The 23778-nt window shown below is 43.4% G+C and overlaps 1 protein-coding gene across 4 annotated transcripts in view; it reads right to left on the minus strand.

Moving 5' to 3' along the window:
* The window catches only part of GGT5 (gamma-glutamyltransferase 5), a 216374-nt gene that overhangs the window by 81847 nt on the left and 110749 nt on the right, over positions 1-23778 (minus strand). For all 4 annotated transcript variants that reach the window (XM_075320900.1, XM_075320883.1, XM_075320889.1 and 1 more), the window contains one exon: positions 6281-6470. In XM_075320900.1, coding sequence (XP_075177015.1) covers positions 6281-6470 — 190 coding nt within the window. The remainder of the gene's footprint in view (positions 1-6280; positions 6471-23778) is intronic.

Consider the following 23778-nt stretch of genomic DNA (forward strand, 5'->3'; position numbering starts at 1 on the left):
GTATTTAATGCAGAAGTAATGGTTATCTTTTATTTATAACATTTCATACTCTCAGACAACTTTTTCAATATTAGACACAATATGTCCATATGCATAGAAAAACACAGTAGGGTGGGTCATACAAATAATCACCACACTACTATAGAGCTACTCCAATAGCATAGCAAGAACAGAGAACAGAGTAGAAAAGCTTCAAATCGTCAATTTATTGGTACAAAAATCGTAAAAATAGAAAATACAAGGTCAGAAGACCATGGCAATAATAGGGCACAAAGAGGGAACAAGATTGAAGGAAGGGGGCAATGGGAACCGGAAATCTGCACTTCCAGAAAAATCAACTAATCTCTAACCCCCACACATAGGCCAAATGTATCAAAATAGAATAAGGAAATAGGGGTATCAAAATAGCTTATATAGTATCAACATATACAGCTTTTAATGAACATGTGAGCCATGTCAGGAGTAGTGTCAGGACAAGCAGGCAGTAATGTTAGAACACATGCACCATGCGCTCCAAATGTAGAAGTAAAGGAACTAAAGGTTCGTTAAAATTAGAAAGATCAGACAAGAGGAAAGACACTGATGCATGTGTACATTACATGAAAACCAACCTGCGGACCTGTATGAACGATGTAATACAAATGGGCATGCAGATAAATCCGGGGGTGACGGGGAGGGTAGACCCCCAATGCAGGACTCCAACGTACGTTTCACGTTGATGTATTTGCTTCATCAGGGAGTCTTCTGACCTTGTATTTTCTATTTTTACGATTTTTGTACCAATAAATTGACGATATGAAGCTTTTCTACTCTCAGTTCTCTGTTCTAACTTTTTCAATATCCCTGATAGCCCCTTTAATGTCAAAAACTCTGTGCAAATTAATTTCCTAATATATTATTACAGCTGTTGTAGCTATGTTTGTTCTGATACAGTTCCAATTCTCCAGCACAGACAGAGGATAGTAAGGAAACCAGTCATCAGGTTCATGCTGCATGAAATCCTGATTGTGACTCCCATAACAGAGAGCTTGGTTTCTCTCTAAAAGCTGTGGTGTTTCAGAGAAAACATAATAATTGTGAAATCTAACCAGGCACAGGAACAGAGCTGGGAATCAAGCAGAGTCAGACATGGAGAAGTTGCACAGCAGGCTTTCATTTCTATGACCAGACTCTTCTATCATCTGGCCCATTTAAAGCACCACTCCAGCAGGGAATGGTACTTTAAATCTAAGGTCCCACCCCTAGTCTTCTACTCACACTCTGTGACCTTTTATCATTGCTGCTCGGGGCCCATATTGTGGCACAATTTCTGACTGGCCATAAAGGGGGTTTTCCCCACAAACAAAGTTCATGTTAATCAATAGATCTTGGAATAATAAAAAGTTCCACAATTGGAGGTGTTTAAAAAAATGTTTTTGTGCTGAGATAATCTTATATATGTGTCCCTGCTGTGTACTGTGTAATGGCCGTGTCTGACCGTACAGGGACATGGTCTGATCATACCACATCTTCTGGGCCAGAGAGGATGCAAAAGAGTATAAAGACATTAAAGCACACACCGTTGATTCTTTTTGTGAGGAAAAACATTTCCCTGTTTTTAAAAATTGTTTTACAGTGGCATGCAAAAGTTTTGGCACCCCTGGTCAAAATTACTATTATTGTGAACAGTTAATTGCAGATGTAGAAGAAAGTGTTGCCGTAAAAGGTCAACAAGTCCTGTAAAGTTGAAAAGTGATTTTATTTCCACGCGTTTCGGACACAGGAAAATCTAGCACATCATCCTCGATCTCCTTTGTGAACAGTTAAGCAAGTTGTAGATGAAATTATCTTTAAAAGGCATACAATTAAAGCTGATACATTTCCTTTGTTTTTAGGCAAAAAATATATTTTTTTAATTTTTGTAGTTCCCCGTGCCATTGGCTTGAACACAATCCCAAAGAATTATCGATCCACACCCATACTTAATGGTTGGCGAAATGTTCTTTTCTTAAACTTCTATGCCCTTTTATCTCCACACATCCTTTGATCATTGTGGTGAAAGAGATCTATTTAACCTCATCGGTCCACAGGACTTGTTTCCACAATGAATCAGTCTTGTTTAGATGTTCTTATGCATACTTTTGATGCTGAATTTTATGGTCAAGAAGTAGGAGATGTTTTCTTATGATGACTCTTCTATGAAGGCCATATTTGTGCAGATGTCTCTGAAGAGTAGAACAATGTACTCCAACTTCAGGGCCTGCTAAATCTTCTCAAAGGTCTTTTGCAGTCAAGGGTGATTTGCCTCTCTAGCAATCGTTAAATCAGCTTTCCCAGACATTTTGCTGTAAAAAAATAAAGCTGAAGTCGAAAAGAAGATGGCTTCTACAAATGGATAATTATCCTAAACACATGTCAAAATCCACAATAGACCACCTCAAAATGCACAAGCTACAAGATTTACAATGGCCCTCACAGACCCCTGATCTAAATATCATTGAAAATCTGAGGCTAGACCTCAAAAGAGTAGTGCATGCAAGACAACCCAGGATTCTCACAGAACTGGAGGAATTTTCCAAGGAAGAATGGATGAAAATCCCTCGAACAAGAATAGAAAGACTCTTGGCTGGCTATAAAAAACATTTACAAATTGTGATGCTCGCCGAAGGGGGCGCTACTACGGTATATATTAACCATAAAGGTTGCCCAAACTTTTGCACTGGCCCATTTTCCTTTTTTGTTAATTTAAAAATGTAAAGGATGAAAATATTTTTTTTTGCTTAAAATACAAATGAAATGTGTCATCTTTAACCTTATGCCTTTTTAGAGATTATCATGTCTTCAACTTGCTCAATTGTTCACAATAACAGTAATTTTGACCAGGGGTGCCCAAACTTTTGCATGACACTGTATCTAAAGGAAATAATTATTTGTGATCACATGCTGTATACTTTTGTTACTTCATCCTCTGCCCAGGAGCTGTGGTATGATCAGACCATGTCCCTGTACGGTCAGACACGGCTATTACACAGCACATAGCAGGGACACATATATAAGATTATTTCAGCACAGGAACATTTTTTTAAACACTTCCAATTGTGGAAATTATTACTAAAAGATCCATTGATTGAAATTAACTTTGTGTGGGGAAAAATATGTAATACATTATATATATATGTGTGTGTGTGTGTGTGTGTGTGTGTGTGTGTGTGTGTGTGTGTGTGTGTGTGTACAGTACAGACCAAAAGTTTGGACACACCTTCTCACTCAAAGGGTTTTCTTTATTTTCATTACTCTGAAAATTGTAGATTGACATTGAAGGCATCAAAACTATGAATTAACACATGTGGAATTAAATATTTAACAATAAAGCGTGAAACATCTGAAAATATGTCTTATATTCTAGGTTCTTCAAAGTAGCCACCTTTTGCTTTGATTACTGCTTTGCACACTCTTGGCATTCTCTTGATGAGCTTCAAGAGGTAGTCACCGGAAATGGTCTTTCAACAGTTTTGAAGGAGTTCCCATAGATGCTTAGCACTTGATGGCCCTTTTGCCTTCACTCTGTGGTCCAGCTCACCCCAAACCATCTCATTTGGGTTCAGGTCTGGTGACTGTGGAGGCCAGGTCATCTGGCGTAGCACCCCATCACTCTCCTTCTTAGTTAAATAGCCCTTACACAGCCTGGAGGTGTGTTTAGTGTCACTGTTCTGTTGAAAAATAAATGATGGTCCAACTAAACGCAAACCGGATGGAATAGCACACCGCTGCAAGATGCTGTGGTAACCATGCTGGTTCAGTATGCCTTCAATTTTGAATAAATCCCCAACAGTGTCAACAGCAAAGCACCCCTACATCATCACACCTCCTCCTCCATGCTTCATGGTGGGAACCAGGCATGTAGAGTTCCATTCAGTTTTCTGCGTCGCACAAAGACACGGTGGTTGGATCCAAAGATCTCAAATTTTGACTCATCAGAACAAAGCACAGATTTCCACTGGTCTAATGTCCATTCCTTGTGTTCTTTAGCCCAAACAAGTCTCTTCTGCTTGTTGCTTGTCCTTAGCAGTGGTTTCCTAGCAGCTATTTTACCATGAAGGCCTGCTGCACAAAGTCTCCTCTTAACAGTTGTTCTGAAGATGTGTCTGCTGCTAGAACTCTGTGTGGCATTGACCTGGTCTCTAATCTGAGCTGCGGTTAAACTGCGATTTCTGAGGCTGGTGACTCAGATAAACTTATCCTCGCAGCAGCGGTGACTCTTGGTCTTCCTTTCCTTTGGCATTCCGCATGTGAGCCAGTTTCTTTGTAGCATTTGATGGTTTTTGCCACTGCACTTGGGGACACTTTCAAAGTTTTCCCAATTTTTCGGACTGACTGACCTTTATTTCTTAAAGTAATGATGGCCACTCGTTTTTCTTTACTTAACTGATTTTTTCTTGCCATAATACAAATTCTAACAGTCTATTCTGTAGGACTATCCGCTGTGTATCCACCAGACTTCTGCACAACACAACTGATGGGCCCAACCCCATTTACAAGGCAAGAAATCCCACTTATTAAACATGACAGGGCACACCTGTGAAGTGAAAACCATTTCCGGTGACTACCTTTTGAAGCTCATCAAGAGAATGCCAAGAGTGTGCAAAGCAGTAATCAAAGCAAAAGGTGACTACTGAAGAACCTAGAATATAAGACATATTTTCAGTTGTTTCACATTTTTTTGTTAAGTATTTCGTTCCACATGTGTTAATTCATGTTAATTCATAGTTTTGGTGCCTTCAATGTGAATCTACAATTTTCAGAGTCATGAAAATAAAGAAAACTCTTTGAATGAGAAGGTGTGTCCAAACACACACACTACAGTTCAAAAGTTTAGGGTCACTTAGATATTTCCTTATTTTTTTAAAGAAAGGCAATTTTTTTTAAAAAAAAAGCTAACATTAAATTAAACAGAAATACTGTACACTCTATACATTGTTAATGGGGTAAATGACTATTCTAGCTGCAAACATCTGCTTTTGAATATCTACATAGGTGTATGGAGGCCCATTTCCAACAACCACCACTCCATTGTTTTAATGGTACATTGTGTTTGCTAACTGTGTTAGTAGGCTAATGGATGTTTAGAAATCCCTTAAAAACCCTTGTGCATGTGCATGTTTTAATGATGGAATGCCCTGGTCAGCACAGCGCCTTAGCCTACCAGAAGCTTAAAGCTGTTGGACTCAGGAGTACAGGCCTGGAAGAGGTCTCCCATAAAGAAGATGTATACATAGGAGAACCTACAGCACTATGAAAGTTAGAGGGAGCTGGAACTTTGGGGTCTGCTGGAGAATCAATTTCCAGTGGGATATAGCTTGGTCAGCAGAATAGGCTCTCACTGCACCTGCTGTCATCACACCAAATATGGTACTGTTTTCCCTGTATCCATTGCTGTCTGTCTGTTTGTGGAGCCATGTCCAACTGAGCATGGGGGTCGGTGTATCTTCTGGCTGTTAAAGAAGTAAAGTATCGCCCGTTTCTTGACTCTCCTGACTCCTTCCATCATATTAACACCATGATGGTGTGCCCTATTTCACCACATCGGTGCAACAGGAACTGGGCATGGCTACCACCACCGTTTGATGCACTGAGGATCTGACCCTCTGTCTGGTGTTTTGGGTATTCTGCACAGCGCAGTCACAAGCTGTCAATGGAAGTCTATGAAAGCCATAACAAGGCTCTCATAGACTTGTGTTGAGTAGTGACCTCCAGAGCACTTCATGAAACACTTGAGCAACTGGCAGGTCACAAAATACCTGAGACCGACAGGTGCATTGGCGACAGAAGTTGAAGACGTCAGAGGGTGAGTATAAGATTAAGGCCAGAATCACACTTGCTAGTGCCTCGCGTGTAACTCGCGCGAGTCTCTCATGGTAGAACCCGGCTTGGCCACACACTCCCCTGACAGGAGCGGGTCGGTTGCATGTATCTCTATGCAGCTCAGACACTCCTGTATGCATAGTGTGCGGCCATGCCGGGTGATTCAATAAGAGACTCGCGCGAGTTACACGCGAGGCACTAGCAAGTGTGACTCCGGCCTAAGGTTAAGGAACATAGATTAGAAACACCAATCCAGTGGTAATATAAACAAAAAGCCCTGTTTTCTATACTAGCTGCTTCATCTCTCTCTCTCTCTCATATTCAGACAGTGTTGTCAAATCCACCTCAAAATTTATTTATTTTTTTTTTTTAGGATTATTAGATGTTGCCTGTCCCAATGCAATCCCAAGTACTTGTTTCTCGGGGTCCCGGCACTTACCACATTGAGCTAGTTCTTATTTGGCTTGCAGTTATATTGATGAATTTGAACAGAACATTTGAGACCTTAACGCCATCTCTCACCAATTTGATTGTAGGTTGAAAGAGAGACTTCCAGGGCAACCGTCCATATCTTTTGTGAGCAGCCTCATATCCTCTCAGCTCTCCAGGCACCCCGATCCATTGTGGTCCTATAAAAGAGAACCCTTTTAGAGGACAACCCATTTTAGAGGACACTAGTTTAATAATTTTATAAACTATTTGCTGAACTTGTCTTTATTTTCACACATTAACACACATTAATACATAATAAATATTACTGTGCAAGTTTTGCTAGACATACTATGTCACCTATAGAAGTTTATAAACCCAATCTCTTCCACCTGGAATGACTATGTTTAGACGAGCCCTTGGTTGACAGGGTCACATTGGGCCGCTCAATGCTTTTGATTTTCTACTTCCCATCAAAGAGCTACAATTTAATTAATATGACTTTTTATACTTTTTTTTATTCAAGTTTTTTGGAAGGCGAAGTGACAATAAAATAACAATTCTGCAATTTAAAATTTTTTGGATTTTAGGGTTCACCAGTTGGATAAATATTATATATCCTTAGATATGATATATCCTTAGATTGGACAATCCCATGCAATCCCATGCATGCTGAGGACCAAATATGTTATAGGGTAAGCATCATCATAATGACAGGTTCAAATTGCAAAGTAAAAACAAGCAATTTTTCAGTTTGATTATTAAAAATCCTTCACATCCTCAAGAATGGAGGGAATTTTACATGTATTGTTTACTGCCCATTGCCTAGGTAATCAGTCACAGCTACAGTCTATCAGTGGTTGCTGGTCCGCTAGGCAGGAATCGCAGGGCTTACATGTTCTTTCTAAAAAGCTTGTAAGCACTACTCTTATGCCTGCTTCAGTGCTATGCGAGAATCCTGCGAGCAGCACCCACTTTCCCCTTGGCAAAGATCACAAAAAACAGCGCTATATATATATATATATATATATATATATATATATATATATATATATATATATTTCTGGAAAAGTCCAGTGTATAAAAAAATAATCCTCAGGGGAGCATCAGTAATAAAATATGAGCAAAAACTGGCTACATTTGATTTGTTGTTAGGTCCTCTTTAAAGAAAACCAGACAGCCACTTCATGTTGAAAGAACCATAAGCACCATGAATCATAGAATAACTCTGCTATTTCAGCCAGGAATGCTACAGCATTTTAGAGAAAATCTACATTTAACATCCCACCAGTGACAATGCTGCTCTGGTGATTATTCCAAAAGATCGGTCCTTGGCAGCGTTTCCCCTCAATAATCCCCCAAATGTCAAGTATCTCTATATTGTTTTGTTATGCGGAAAGAAACCTGTCCCTCAAGGAGCGAGGGGAAGGGAGAAGTCTTTTGGGCTAGTAATGCAAACATAAAGGTACACAGCTGGCTTTTAACCGTCTGTTTTCTCTGAAACAGCTTAGCATTTCAGAACAAAACATATCTGGCTAAAATGGCAGAGCAACTGTCTAATTCAGGCTGCCCATGGTTCAAGCAGAATGAATCTGATAACAAATTCCCATATGGTCCAGTGCTCAGACAGATTCCTAGTAGGTCACAATGTTTAAGCTGCTAGCCTAGCCCCATATTTCCATCCGGCAGCTTTTTAATTCTTCCCTAGATTGCACATACAAACACACAGTGCTCACTACTGAACGGCGCAGCAGTGCACACAATGCAGAATTACGTCTGGCACTGGTCAGCAACAGGACGTTCTTTGCAGGCGGACTTAGTTGCTTCAGCTGTCCTTTCCTGCTTCTACCTGTGATGCATGCAGCAGTCTCAGTGTATTCTAAGTGATATATACAGCAGTCTCATGGTATTCTTAGTGGTATATACAGCAGTCAGTGTTTCCTATATGGTATATATAGCAGTCTCAGATTTTCCTATGTGCTGTACACTGTAAACCTCAATAAATGTTACATGAGCGGTGATGTAGTTCCCACTTTGAGGATACATGCAGTATAATATACATCTGTGTTCGGTAAAACTTACTGCTGCGATCAGTTCCTTACAAAATGTTAAATTGGAAAGAGTCAACTATGCTCCTGACCGAACAAACAAAGCTGGAAAAGCAGTTGTCAGTTGCAATATCATGAATACTACATAACATCACACATTTCACGAAAGAGAAACATTTCTAGGCAACACATTATTGGTTAATAAATTAAATGTTTGACTAAATATAACAGGATCATTTTTAAGTTAATAATTTTGTATGGCTGTAAATGATGTTCTAAATGTCCAAATGACCCTTGGCAGAAAAAATCCTCATCCTTGCTTTAATCTGACAATATATAGCACACAGCTAAGTATACATTGTGAGTAACCAAAGGCGGAACAATAATGATCGCAGAGATTGCGACCGAGCTCAGGGGTGCAGGGGCCTGCCGATCCCAGCGCCTGCTTCAGCTGGATGTGCGTCCAAGGGTGTACATCCAGCTGAAACGCATCATAGCACAGAGACCTGTTGGATCCCTGCACTGCGATACAACATGCTGGCCGGCAGCCGACATCGGTGTCCCCGTGACTGAGGGAAGCGTATGACAGTGACTTCATACATCACTATAACAAGGATGTCAATGTCAGCTGCAAGCCACTGCGGGCTGGCTACACAGGAGGACACTGCACGACTTGGGAGCTGGGAAGGGAGAGTACAATTTTTTTTAAGTTTTGCAATAAGAAACAGAACAGAAAAATATTTACCAGGATGGGGACATATATACCAGTAGGGGGACATATATACCAGGAGGAGCCCAAGAGGGGGACATGTATGCCAGGAGGGGGACATGTATACCAGGAGATGGACATGTATACCAGAAGTGGCCCAGGAGGGAGACATATATACCAGGAGTGCAACATGTATACCAGGGGGGACATATATACCAGGAGGGGCCCAGGATAGGGTCATATATACCAGTATTGGGACATGTATACCAGCAGGGGCTCAGGATGGGGACATATATTAGGTGGGGCCCAGGATGGGGACATATATACCAGAATGGGGACATATATACCAGGAGGGGACCAGAATAGGGACATATACACCAGGATGTATATATGTGTGAGATATATATATATATATATATCAGAAGGGGCTCATGATGGGGTCATATATACAAGGATTGGCACATTTATACCAGCAGGGGCCCAGGATGGGGACATATATATTAGGAGGGGGACATATATACCAGGATGAGGGACTTATTTACCAAGATGAGGACAGATAGATCACGTTTGGGGACATTTTTACCAGGATGGGATGATATATACCAGGATGGGGCCTAGGATGAGGAACATATATACCAAGATGGGGGATATTTACAAGGATTGAGACATACAGTATATACCAGAATGGAAACATATATTCCAGGATAGGGGACATTTTTACTAGTGTGGGGGGCATATATACCAGGATGATGGACATATATGCCAGGATGGGGGACATATTTACTAGAATGGGGGACATTTACCAGGATGGAGAACATATCTACCATGATGTGCGGGCATATATACCATATATACCAGGATGGGGAGCATATTTACCAGGAAGAAGAACAGGATTGAGTACATTTGAACAGGATTACTACATTAATGAGGGGGAGGGCAACTCGAATGTCTTTATAGGATTTAAAATACTAAATATATACATACATATACATTCATCTGACCAACATGAGGGGGGGGGCCAGGTCCAAATTTTGCACCGGGGCCTATCGAACTCTAGTTACGCCACTGTGTGTAACCCCTTTGCGTCATCTGCCGTACATGTACAGTGCAAGTCAGCAGCAAATGTATGGAGCAAGCTCATGGGGTTAGCCAGACCCATACTTGGCAGATAATGGCTGTGCATTACAGCCAAGACCTGCCTCTAAAAATTGTGGGTTGAGCGGAGCGCTGTCCACAATTATTAACTTGTGATTTAACAGGCACCAGCATGGCGACGTGCCATTTGAAGCACCCATCTGCACACCCGTGACCTGATCGTGGGTCGCCGATGGGTTGCAATGTCAGCAGGGGATCTGCGGAAGATCTCTGCGCTTGTCTTAGCAGCGCTCCTTTGAAACCATTCCTGTAATCGGTCTTCAAGGGAGACTGTAATTTCTGAAAAACTGTATACAGCACTATGGAATAAAGGTTATAATCCCCTAAGGGGACTATCAAATACTATAAAAACAACAAAAAAAAAGTTAAAAAAAAAATGTTTTAAAAAATATTACTTTTTAAAAAAAACCATAAATGTTCTAAGTCTGATCTATCAAAATATAAAAAAATAATTAACCCCATTGGTAAACACTGTAAGCAAAAAAAATGGAAGAGACGCCGAAATTAAGTGTTTTTGGTTGCTGCAATACTACAAATGGTGCTGTAACAAGTGATCAAAACATCATATCTATCCCAAAATAGTATTAATAAAAATATTGTCTTGCCCTGCAACAAATAAACCATCATCCAGCTCCATCGACCTAAAAATGAAAATGTTACGGATCTTGGAAAATGGCAACCAACACAATCTCTCAAAAAATTTTGGGAAAATTTCAGATTATTTTTTACCACTAAATAATAAAAAACACTGGACATGTTTGGTATGGCTGTAATTGTGCTAATGAGAAGAATCTTACTGCTGGGTCATTATTACAAAAATATGTTCATCGTAAAAACAATTACCCCAAAAAAGATAGAATTGTGGGTTTTTTTCACAATTTCTCGCCATTTGTTTTTTTCTCCATGTTCCAGTACAATATGTGAGAAAAGGAATGCTGTCATTCAAAAGTGGAACTTGTCCTGTAAAAAACAAGCCCTCACATGCCTATGTGGACAGAAAAATAAAATAGTTATGGCTCTGGGAAGAAGGGGAGGAAAAAATAAAAAATAGAAATTGGCCCTGTCGTGAAGTGGTTAAAGGTAACCTGTCACCACTTTTTTGGCCAATAAGCTGCGGCCACCACCACTGGGCTCTTATATACAGCATTCTAACATGCTGTATATAAAAGCCCAGGCCGGGGATATAACATAAAAAACACGATATAATACTTACCTAACGGTCGCTGTGGTGGGCCTTATGGGCGCCACCCTTGTCCGGTGCCAACACCGCCTCTTTTGTCCATCTTTGTGCTCCTTCTTCTCTAGCCATGGTGCATGACAGGTCCGACGTCATACACACTCGCCGGCATTCAGGTCCTGAGCAGGTGCACTTTGATCTGCGCAGATCAAAGTATTCTAATGCGCCTGCACAGGACCGGCGGGTGTGTATGACGCAGCCGCGTCATTCACACAGGCTTCAGAAAGAGGACAAAGATGGGCGAAAGAGGCCGCGCCTCCACCGGACAACAGAGAAGCCCATAAGGCCCACCGCAGCGACCGTAAGTATTATAAAGTGTTTTTTATGTTATACCCCCGGCCTGGCCTCTTATATACAGTATGTTAGAATGCTTTATATAGGAGCCCGGTGGTGGTGGCCACAGCTTATAGGCCAAAAAAGTGGTGACAGGATCCATTTAAGGCCTAAAACACACTTCCACATAAAAAACGTACGTGTGACACGGTCCGTTTTTCGGGTTCGTGTTCCGTTTTTTTATGGGTGTTTCTCCGGTACGTTTGTCATCCGTGTGATGGCAAATGCTATCCGTGTGTGCATGTAAAATGTCTGTGTATGCGTGTAAAATGCCCGTGTATGTGTACGTGGAATGTCTGTGTGTGATGTAAAATGTGGTTGATACATGTCGGCTGACAGCAGACAGAGTTGCGCGATGAGAATGAACTCGGGTGAACTTCACCCGACTTCATTGTCATGCCGCGCCTCTGTGTGCCGCGTACTGATTAGCGGTCACCCGTGAAGGACTCACCGTTGACCGCTAATACCCTGAGTGACTGAAGTGAGCAGCCCTCTCTCATACTTACCGTTCCCCGATCTCTGGCGCGGCACGGCTGTTATAAAAACTCCGGCGGCTTTTACTTTTTTGAAAATGCCGGCTGCTCATTAATCAATCTCATATTCCCTACTTTCCACGCCCACAGGCGCCTGTGATTGGTTGCAGTCAGACACGCCCCCCACGCTGAGTGACAGCTATCTCACTGCACCCAATCACAGCAACCGGTAGGCGTGTCTATACTGTGCAGTAAAGTAAATAATTAAAAAAAAACGGTGTGCGGTCCCCCACAATTTTTTTTTTTTTTTTTTAAACATCTTTTTTTTTTTTTTATTAAACTTTTAAACATAACAGAAAGGGAAGCAATAACTTGTTCAAAGAATTAGACAGTGTACATGACATTGATATGCTCAACATTCGAGCAGTGTACCTTGCAGATTGCTATAGTGGTAGTTACAACCTTTTTAATTTAAGCTATATGAAAAAAAAGGAAAAGAAGACATGTACACAAAGAGACAATGAACAATGAGTGAGAATGTGAACCACTCCACAATTATGCCTCTGTGATGGTATCAGCCACCGATTCCATATAATGCACATTAAGTAATTGCTGATGTCCCTAAAGCCCCCAATGTCCCCCCCAGGTCTTCCAGACAGTACCATTCCGTATGGCGAAAAGGACTGACTATTTTCAGGATTTCCTGAGGACTATAGTGGAACCCTATAAACTGTTTCCATAACGGAAAAACTTTCCCTGCTGATTTTTCTTTGCTCCTTTCAGCTTCTAGCAATTCCAGCCCTAATAATTGTTTCATTTGAGATATTATTGATCCCATTGATGGAATATTTGGTTTAAGCCACTCGCTAAAAAGATTTCGTAAAGCCACAATTAAAAATGTGTGAATATTTCTAGGGATCTTCACTTTGTCTATCCCAAGTTGAGATTCAGATTCAGGGGGACGAAGCTGATGGAAAAGCAAAGCCTGTGGCGATTGTGGAAGTTTTGTTCCCCAACATGCCTGGATCTGGTCTCTTATTAGCTTCCAGTAAGTTACTACTTCTGTGCATTCCCACACCCCGTGCCAAAGGTTTGTAAAGGGCACCTTGCATTTAGGACATGCTGTAATTCTGTCAGGGCAGCTATGGGAAGGCGGGATGTTAAATCCATACAGCGCTGTGTGCATGAGTTTAAAATAAGTCTCCCTCCATCTCTCACACAAGATGGATTTTCTCACCCGTTCCCACCCTTGCAGTATTGTCTCAGCTATATCCAGATCTCCGGTCCACCTCTCCCATATCCTGAACAGTTTACTGTGTCTTGCTTTCAAAAATTTGTGTCTTATGTTACCATACAGTGAGGAAATGCTCACCATCTGGGTGCATTGGCCAATAATTTCATCTAGAACATGAGAGGTAGCTTCCTTTTCTAACTGTCTGAGTCTGGATTGACAGAAAGACCGGAGCTGCAGGACCTGCATGAAATGCTTACTATGTATCTGAAATTTGAGCATGATTTCTTGTGGAGACTTCCATTTTTTATCCTCTAAACTCATAATACTCCCCGCCTTCCGTAAATGGTCACTTGTCTGTCCAATTACCGCCCTGACCTCTGCTCCCTGGGGGAATTCGGGGTGGCCAAATATTGGCATATGTTTAGAGATCAAGAAGGGGAGTTGGAAAGCTTTCCTTACTATTTTCCAGCACATTATAGTGTCCCTTAGTAGAAAGGAGGATTTTACCGACTGTGGCAGTTTGGCTTGTTTAGTGTGGATAAGAGCGGTTAGGTCCCAGGGGGCGGCTAACTGTCGTTCTATATGTGTGTTTGAGTAACAACTCGTGTCGTGCATCCAATCCACCACATGCCTGAACAAAGAGGCGATATTGTAAGCCCGTATGTTTGGGAAATTAACCCCTCCTTCATTTCTTGATAGCATCAATTTTTCTACAGCGATTCTGGGTCTTTTACCTGTCCAAATAAAGTGTGTAAAGGCCTTCTTCAATTTGTTTATGTCTGAGTGTTTTAAAATCAGGGGTAGGGTTTGCAAGGGGTATAGGAGTCTGGCAAAGCTAATCATTTTGATCAAATGACATCTACCCAGAAGGGATATTGGTAAGTGATGCCACCTTTGCAATTCCTCCAATATTTTACTTATCAGGGGGGTATAGTTTAGTGAGTATAATTGATCTGGTCGCCTCCCTATCTTTATACCCAAATATGATATATGTGACTTTGAGACACGGAGCTCCAAACCCAGCTTCCTCCAGTGCTCCAGGGGTGTTTTTTCTCCTAGTTCTAAAAGTTCGCTTTTGTTAATATTGATCTTGTAGCCCGAGTATTCCCCAAATTTCTGAATAAAATCAAAAATATCTCTTAACTGTGCTAGTGGTCGTGACAGGAACAATATGACATCATCTGCAAAAAGAGCAATTTTGATTATATCCTTGCCTACTTTAATTCCGTCAAATAGATCAGTCTCCTCCACATATCTAGCAAAGGGTTCCATGGCCAGGTTAAATAGCAATGGTGACATTGGACAGCCCTGTCTGGTCCCTTTGTGTAGGTGAAAAGGAGCAGAGAGGAATCCAGGAGTATGTATTCTGGCTGTAGGGCTGTTGTACACCCCGTCCAAGTATGTTCTAAATTTGCCTTTTAAATTGAAAGTGTCCAGTGTCGCCCCCAACCATTCCCAACTGACATTATCAAATGCTTTCTCTGCATCTAGAGTTAGGAGAGCTGGTCTGTCATCTGAGTGTTGCTGTCGTCCCACCACATCCAACACTGTCAAAACCTTCCTTATGTTCTTAACTGCGGCCCTCCCTTTAACAAACCCCACCTGAGTCGGTTTCACCAACTGAGGAAGCCCCCCTGCCAAACGCTCAGCCATTATTTTAGACATAATTTTTTGGTCTAGGTCAATTAGTGAAATAGGTCTGTAGGAGCCTGCCTCTAGGGGGTCCTTTCCTTGTTTCGGTATTACTTTGATGTACGTCTCTTTGGATCTGACTGGAATGTCCCCTGTTGTCAAAATAGTGTTGTAATAAGTGGTCAATGTCGGGGAAATCTGTTCTTTAAGTGCCTTATAAAACTCCCCACTATACCCATCAGGACCGGGTGCCTTCCCATTCTGAAGATGACTAATAGTTTGCTTTACCTCCTCTTCCTTAATATCCGCATTAATTACATCCAACTGCTCCTGTGAAAGTTTTGGGAGAGATAAATGTTGGAGGAAGGATCTCCCCTCTGTTATGTTGGTGTGTGAGGATTTATATAGGTCTTTATAAAAGTCTTGTAGTATGGCATTTATGTTTTTGGGATCGGAAGTTACCTTTCCTTGTCTATCTTTTATTCTGACTATGGGAGATACTTGAGAGTGCCCCTTCGCTAATCTCGCCAATAATTTACCCGCCTTGTTACCATATCTGAGTAATTCAACTTCTTGTCTAGTTCGATACATCTGCTCCCTTCTGTCTAACCACATCTCAAACTCTTGTTTGACCAGTTTCCAATGTTCTCTATTTTGAGCTGAGGGATTCTGCAAGAACTCCGTGTAAGCATACATTAAAATTCTGCCTCTCAGCACAGTCTTTGCCGTATTCCAAAACAGAGCAGTTTGATCTATGTGTTCTCTGTTGTCAAATATAAACTCCTCCCACCAGCAGCGCAATTTGTCATTAAATCCCTCATCCTTCGTAAGGAAGGCTGGAAACCTCCATATAAAGTCTGTCCCCCTGACCACCTTGTCTGTCAGTTCCATACCCACTGGGGCATGGTCTGATATGACCAAATCATATATTTCAACCGATTTCAGTCTATTCAATAAACTCTCAGAGGTCAAAAGATAATCGATCCTTGACCAGGATTGGTGGACATGGGAAAAATGAGTAAACTCTCTAGCGTGCGGGGTGTTGCATGCATGCCATCTCTTGCTAAGTGCCATCATTGCGAAGTGCTGGGCAGTTACCTCAATGGCAGTGGACTAACTTCCGTCTTCTCTCTCTCTTCTCTCTCTCTTCACACAGGTATATAACTCTGCTTCCTGTCAAGTGAATTGTCTGTTCCCCACTGCATTGGCTGAATATGTGTTCTGGTATATAACTCTGCTTCCTGTCAAGTGAATTGTCTGTTCCCCACTGCATTGGCTGAATATGTGTTCTGGTATATAACTCTGCTTCCTGTGATGTATGCTCTGTCATTTTCATAATCTATGTAATACTCACTGATGTATGACTGTATATTCCTCTTTGTAAATGTTATCTGATGGTGGATGGTGTAAATCTGTGTAGACTGGAAGTCCGGGTGGGTGTCAAATGTCCTGTTCCCTTTGATTCCTTAATAATCCCCTGGTGTGATCAGCATTTGTTGATTTCCCTTAACAAGCTGAGCTCCCATAATCCCACTCACCTACCCCTCTAGTCAGCCCTAAATATTTGTGTCTTTCTTAAGGGGTGCATGCATGCGGGGTGTTGCATGCATGCCATCTCTTGCTAAGTGCCATCATTGCGAAGTGCTGGGCAGTTACCTCAATGGCAGTTAGTCAGGGCAGGAGTCTGCAGGTAAATTACTCTTTGACGCCATCTGTTTTAACCTTAACTATTATTCCACTCTCTATCATCCTATGTGCTTTTTCTGTTCACTTTCACCGCCCTGTCCCCCCTCCATCACGACTCATCCACATCAGCCCCTCTCTCCTCCCCTCTCCTATGTACAGCTCCCAGGCTCTTTTCACCTATCTTAATAATCTGATTCAATCAAGCTCCAGGGAATTCCAAAAAAAGCCATGCCACAAGTCCAAAAACCATCTGACCTTTCTCCTTCTACTCCTACTTCTTTCAGGTGATATCTCTCCTAATCCCGGTCCACCCCAGGCTAACTTTACCCCCTCCCCCACCTCCCATAGAAACCCTGATAATATTATTAACATTCCCTGTACACCCTCACTTCCCTCTTTTAATTGTGCTCTCTGGAATCCACGGTCTGTATGTAACAAGCTTCCTTACATCCACAACCTCTTTCTCAATAACTCTCTTAACTTACTAGGCCTAACTGAAACCTGGATTCAGGATTCTGATACTACTTCCCCTGCTGCCATCTCTCATGGTGGTTTACACTTTTCCCATTCACCAAGACCTGGAAACAGACATGGTGGTGGAGTCGGCCTACTCCTGTCCCCACAATGCACTTTCCAGGTCATCCCCCCAGCTCCATCACTCTCATTCCCATCCTTTGAGGTCCACACCATCAGGCTCTTCCATCCCCTCTCCCTCAGAGTAGCTGTCATATACCGTCCACCAGGCTCACCCACCCAGTTCCTTGACCACTTTTCAGCCTGGCTGCCACACTTCATGTCCTCAGAGTTACCAACCCTGATCCTAGGAGACTTTAACATCCCCATGAACAGCCCCTCCTCCCCTTCTGCATCCCAGCTTCTATCTCTCACCACCTCCCTTGGCCTCTCACAGCTCTCATCCTCTGAGACACATGAAGATGGTAACACCCTTGACCTGGTCTTTATCTGCCTCTGCTCAATCTCTGACTTTGACAACTCACCTCTTCCCCTCTCTGACCACAACATCCTCTCCTTCAAGCTCACAAACCCTCGTCCGCCCCAGCACACCCCCACCAATCACACATTCAGAAACCTACAGGCCATCGATTCTCAGACACTTTCAGACTCTTTACACGAATCACTGTCCCCTATATCCTCACTTTCCTGTCCTGATCTGGCTGTAAAGCACTACAATGACACACTCAGGACTACGCTAGACCAAGTAGCGCCCCTCACCCTCAGAAAGACCAAACACAGAGTAAAACAGCCCTGGCTCACATCCCAAACTCTACTTCTTCAGCGATGCTCCAGGAGCGCCGAACGCCTATGGAGGAAAACCCGCACACCCGAAAACTTCATCCACTACAAGTTCATGTTAAGGACCTATAACTATTCCCTTCACCTCGCCAAACAGACCTACTTCACCAACCTTATTTCCTCACTTGCCAACAATCCAAAAAAACTCTTTGACACCTTTCACTCCCTCCTCAGTCCCAAAGCACAGACCCCTATCACAGCCCTTCATGCTGATGACCTGGCCTCGCATTTCACAGAGAAAATTAAAAACATCCGCCAAGAGATCAGCTCCCAGCCACCAAGCCCTGTGAATCCCATCCCTCCCCATATCCCATCCAGCTCACTTTCCACATTTGACCCAGTCACAGAGGAGGAAGTCTCCAGGCTCCTATCCTCCTCTCGTCCTACAACTTGCCCTACTGATCCCTTCCCCACACCTCTACTCCAGTCCCTCTCTCCGGTTGTCGCCACTCACCTAACTAAAATCTTCAATCTCTCTCTCTCTTCGGGTATCTTCCCCTCCTCCCTCAAACACTCTATCATTACTCCATTATTAAAAAAACCTTCTCTCGATCCGTCCTGCACAAGCAACTACAGACCAGTCTCTAATCTCCCCTTCATCTCCAAACTCTTGGAGCGCCTGGTCTACTCTCGTCTCACCCGCTACCTCTCCACTCACTCTCTTCTAGATCCTTTACAGTCTGGCTTCCGCCCTTTACACTCAACAGAAACTGCCCTTGTCAAAGTGACCAATGACCTATTGACAGCAAAACGTAACGGTGACCACTCTCTGCTTATTCTTCTTGACCTTTCTGCTGCCTTTGACACTGTTGACCACCATCTCCTTCTCTCTATGCTCCATTCTATCGGCCTAAAGGACACTGTTCTTTCCTGGTTCTCATCCTATCTTTCTGGCCGCTCATTCAGTGTATCATTTGCTGGCTCCACATCTTCTCCTCTTCCTCTCACTGTTGGGGTCCCTCAAGGTTCAGTCCTTGGCCCTCTTCTTTTCTCCCTCTACACTGCCCCAATTGGTCAGACCATCAGCAGATTTGGCTTTCAGTACCATCTTTATGCTGATGACACACAGCTATACACCTCATCCCCTGAGCTCACCCCCGCTGTACTACAGAACACAAGTGACTGCCTGACTGCTGTTTGCAACATCATGTCTGCTCTCTATCTGAAACTTAACCTTTCCAAAACTGAACTTCTTCTTTTCCCTCCATCTTCCAACATTCCTCAACCTGACATCTCCCTCTCTGTGTGTGGCACAACGATAAGTCCTAGGCCGCAAGCCCGCTGCCTGGGGGTTATACTTGACACTGATCTCTCCTTCACCTCCCACATACAATCTCTTGCCCGCACCTGCCGCTTGCACCTCAAGAACATCTCTAGAATCCGCCCCTTTCTCACAATGGAAACGACAAAAACCCTCACTGTGGCCCTGATCCACTCTCGCTTGGACTACTGTAACTCTCTATTAATTGGTCTCCCCCTAACTAGACTCTCTCCTCTACAGTCAATCCTCAATGCAGCAGCCAGGGTCACCTATGTGGCTAACCGCTACTCGGATGCCTCTGCTCTGTGCCAGTCATTGCACTGGCTGCCCATATATCATAGGATCCAATTCAAACTGCTTGTTCTCACCCACAAAGCTCTCCACAGTGCAGCACCCCCCTACATCTCCAACCTCCTCTCTGTCTATCAGTCCACCCGTTCTCTACGCTCTGCAAGCGACTTTCGACTAACATCCACACTAATTCGAACCTCCCACTCCCGGATCCAAGACTTCTTCCGAGCTGCACCAACCCTCTGGAACGCTCTACCCCAAGAAGTTAGGACAAATCACAACTTACTCAGCTTCAGACGCACCCTAAAGACGCATCTTTTTAGGGCGGCCTATCACACTCCCTAATCAGATTCGATTCACATAGTCCCTCTACAACCTCTCACAACATAGCTCCACATCAAACTCCATGGCACCCAAAGGCATCTCAAGGCTCGGGCCCACTGGTCCAGGAAACCATTGTAAAAAAGCACTTGAACCTTGCCTCTCCCCCATCTCATTGTAGATTGTAAGCTCTCACGAGCAGGGTTGTATTTTTTTTCCGTCTAAATATTGTATTTCTATAACTGTTACTTGTTTGTATATGATCCTCCTGAATTGTAAAGCGCTACGGAATATGTTGGCGCTATAGAAATAAAGATTATTATTATTATTATTATTAGCGTCAGGATGTAGCCAGCGCCAGACATCCCTCAACCCAGTCTGGTTAAGAAGAGAAGGGAGTGCATTTTCTTCTCTATGAGGGGCCCTGCTCTGGCTCCTTCTGTCCTCATCTATTTTATGTACTGTGTTAAAGTCACCACCGGTGATTATCAGAGGTGAATTGTCAAGAATAATCTTCCTTTCTATATCTTCAAAGAAGGATTTATTTGAACTATTAGGACCATAGATGTTTTGTATAGAATAGGTTTCTCCCCCATGATCTATAGTGACCCGAACCCACCTCCCCTGGTCGTCACACTCCTGGGACAATAGCTGAAAAGCAAAATTCCGGTGGAATAAGATCACTACCCCTGCATGTCTCCCCTGTGCTGCCGAACCCACTACAGTCCCAACCCAGAATCTTTTTTAAGTCTGAAAAAATCTTCTTTTCCCAAATGAGTTTCCTGAAGAAGAACTATATCTGGGGAGAATCGTTTGAGGTGTCTCAATACCTTAGATCTTTTATTCGGGGACCTCAGGCCTTTTACATTCCAGGAAATGATAATCATAAGGGTCCCTGTGGAATCTATTTACTGCTTTTTACTGGTCGCTTGTGGAGGTGTTGCACAGCACTCTGAGTCTCTCAGTGACTCTTAAAAGAAAGAAGAAGATGTTAGAAGAAGAAACAAAAAACTAGAAAAACACAGCAAAGCAATCAACACTTAGTCAACAGTAACTTTAAATTCGTAGTGCACTGTAGTGTGTTCCCAACTCTACACACCACCAAAAGTGCTCTGGACTTCACTTTTTTCTGAAGATGAGTGTGCTTGGTTACACAATCATAATAAAGAAGCTCATCTTGCACCATAGGAAATAGATACAAAAGAATACCAGGGTGCCGTCCATATCTCTTACTTACACCCACCCAATTTGACCAAGTCGGTTATTTCGTTACTTCCCTCGCCGAACCACAGGATACATCCCCAAGGAAGGAGGGTATAGATTGTGTGGACAAGCATCCCCCGGCTCGGCGAGTCACCCATGTCCCAAGGCAGCCCCTAATCCTCCCCCACTAGATCCCTGCCAACCTTTGCTCACAAAGATAGTTTGTTCAATAACTGGATATCCCCACCAAGACACTGCGGCATAACTCCAGTCTATTAAAAGGAAAAGTAGGTAAGAGGATGAATCAAGGCGTCAGACAGACTGTCACTGAGGTTTTTCATCTTCTATGGTCCGTAGATCTCTGAGATTTCGGTGACTGTTGCCGTTCGTCCCCCTTCCGATCTCTTCTTCTCTCTGCAATTTTTGCCGATTGTAATATTTTTTCCATGTCTCTTTCTGCATCCTTTGCCGAGTTGTAAACAATACTGTTGCCATCCTTTTGAAAAATCCTCAGCAGGGCCGGATACTGAAGCGTAAAACTTCTTTTGGCTTGAAATAGGGAGACACAAATCTTGCTAAAGGCTCTTCTTCGCTTGGCCACGTCTGCAGAGTAATCCTCGAATAAGAGGAGCCTCATACCTCTTATGATCAGTGGTTGAGTTTGCTGTCTATAAGCCCTTATGATGTCAAATTTATCGTTATAGTCTAGAAATTTCATAATCACTTGGCGTGGTCTTATTGCCTGATCTCCGGATTCTCGATTATGGGAACGCAGGTCTGGGCCCACCCTGTGAGCTCTTTCAACTCTACATCCTCTGTTGATTCCCAAGGCTGTCGGCAGATCCCTTTCACACAAGCGTTGCAGTTCGGCAGTCGGGACCGCTTCAGATAGCCCCACTAATCTTAGATTGCTGCGTCTGGATCTATTTTCGAGATCTTCAACTTTGTCTGTTAGTCGTTTTGTCTCTGCAACAGTTTCTTCCAGCTGTGAGGACATTTGTTTATTTTCCTCCTCCAGAGATGACACCCTCTGCTGCAGCTCCTCTATCTGTCCTTTATGTTTGTTTAGTTCTCCCCGGAAGTTATGGAGGGCATTCTGGATAGCTTGCTCCAAGGTTTTCTGAATCCCTGGCATGATGTTGGCTGTGACCTCCGCCGCCATATTTTTGTAGTCTATCGTTTGCGGTTGCTGGGCATCATCCCTGCTGCCATCATTAGGATTGTTTATTGAGTCATCACTGAAGGCACTGTGGAGCGATTGAGATACATCTGCAAGGACTTGTTCCTCCAAAGGGCTTGATGTCATGTCTCCCTCCCTTTTGCTGCCTGCTCTGACCTCTGCTTGGCGATAATGGTCTGATTTTTGCGCGCTACGTAGAAGGTAGCGATCCATAGGTCGCTGGTCCGCTGGCTGGGAGAAAAGTTCCTCTTTATCAGGAGGGGAATACCCAGTTGAAAATTGAGGATCCTGTTTTAGGATTTATTTATTTACTTCCAGTCCTCTTAGAAGCCAGCAACCATTACATTGGGTGCAGTTCTTTATGTTGGCCACTGGGGGAGAGTGTTATTTGAGATTTTTTTTTTTTTTTTCTTCAAAGTGAGGTGTTATGACTGCCTCAGTCCACCAGATGTCGCTCTTTTCCCCAAACAGCAATTCACTGAGTAATGGCTGGCGTCTGAAAGCAGAGTTGTTTCCCGCCCAAATATGGTCGAGGTGATCAAAGGAGCCTGGAGCAGTCTAGCAGCCACCTGCTCCACTCCTCTGCTGCCTCTTTTCTGCCAGTCTGACCTCTGAGAGTCCCTGGTCTCTTTCCTGCCTCAGATCTTCCTCCCTGCTACAGGTGGCAGGCTTTCCTCCTCAGCCCAGGTGAGAGCACTGTCTGGCTTGCCCCCAGGGAATGAGATCACCAGTGGGGGGTCACTTCAGTGCCTCAGAATCACAGGCCTCTCCCAGAGGGGGGGGTAGGGGTATATGCAGGGCTCAGGTCTCCAGCTTCCCTCACTGCACGATCTATAGTGGCACACTGCTGCAGAACTTCCCTCCTACCTCCTCCACGTTGCTTCAGACAGAGAGGTGATTGCAGTGTCTGCTCCCCCGCTCTCCTCCTCGGTCAGAAATTTCTCCGGTCTCAGATCTAGCAGATGCTCGAGTGGTGGGGGTTATATGCAGGGATGGCTTATACCCGGTGGCAGGTCTGCCTTAGGACGCTGGATGGGGACGGATCTTGCCCTGGCTTTCAGTTTGATCTCTGGCTGATGCTGGAGCTCTTCACTGCACGTCTTACATCCTCAGCGCAGGAGCCGGAAGTCCCCCCCAATTTTAATACCAGCCAGATAAAGCCATATGGCTGAAGGCTGGTATTCTCAGGATGGGGAGCCCCATGTTATGGTGAGCCCCCAGCCTAACAATATCAGTCAGCAGCCGCCCAGAATTGCCGCATACATTATATGCGACAGTTCTGGGACTGTACCCGACTCTTTCCGATTTGCCCTGGTGCATTGGCAATAGGGGTAATAAGGAGTTAATGGCAGCCCATAGCTGCCACTAAATTCTAGATTAATCATGTCAGGCATCTCCCCGAGCTACCTTCCATGATTAATCTGTAAGTTA

The sequence above is a fragment of the Anomaloglossus baeobatrachus genome, chromosome 1 (genome assembly GCF_048569485.1).
Source record: "Anomaloglossus baeobatrachus isolate aAnoBae1 chromosome 1, aAnoBae1.hap1, whole genome shotgun sequence".
NCBI classification, from domain to species: domain Eukaryota; kingdom Metazoa; phylum Chordata; class Amphibia; order Anura; family Aromobatidae; genus Anomaloglossus; species Anomaloglossus baeobatrachus.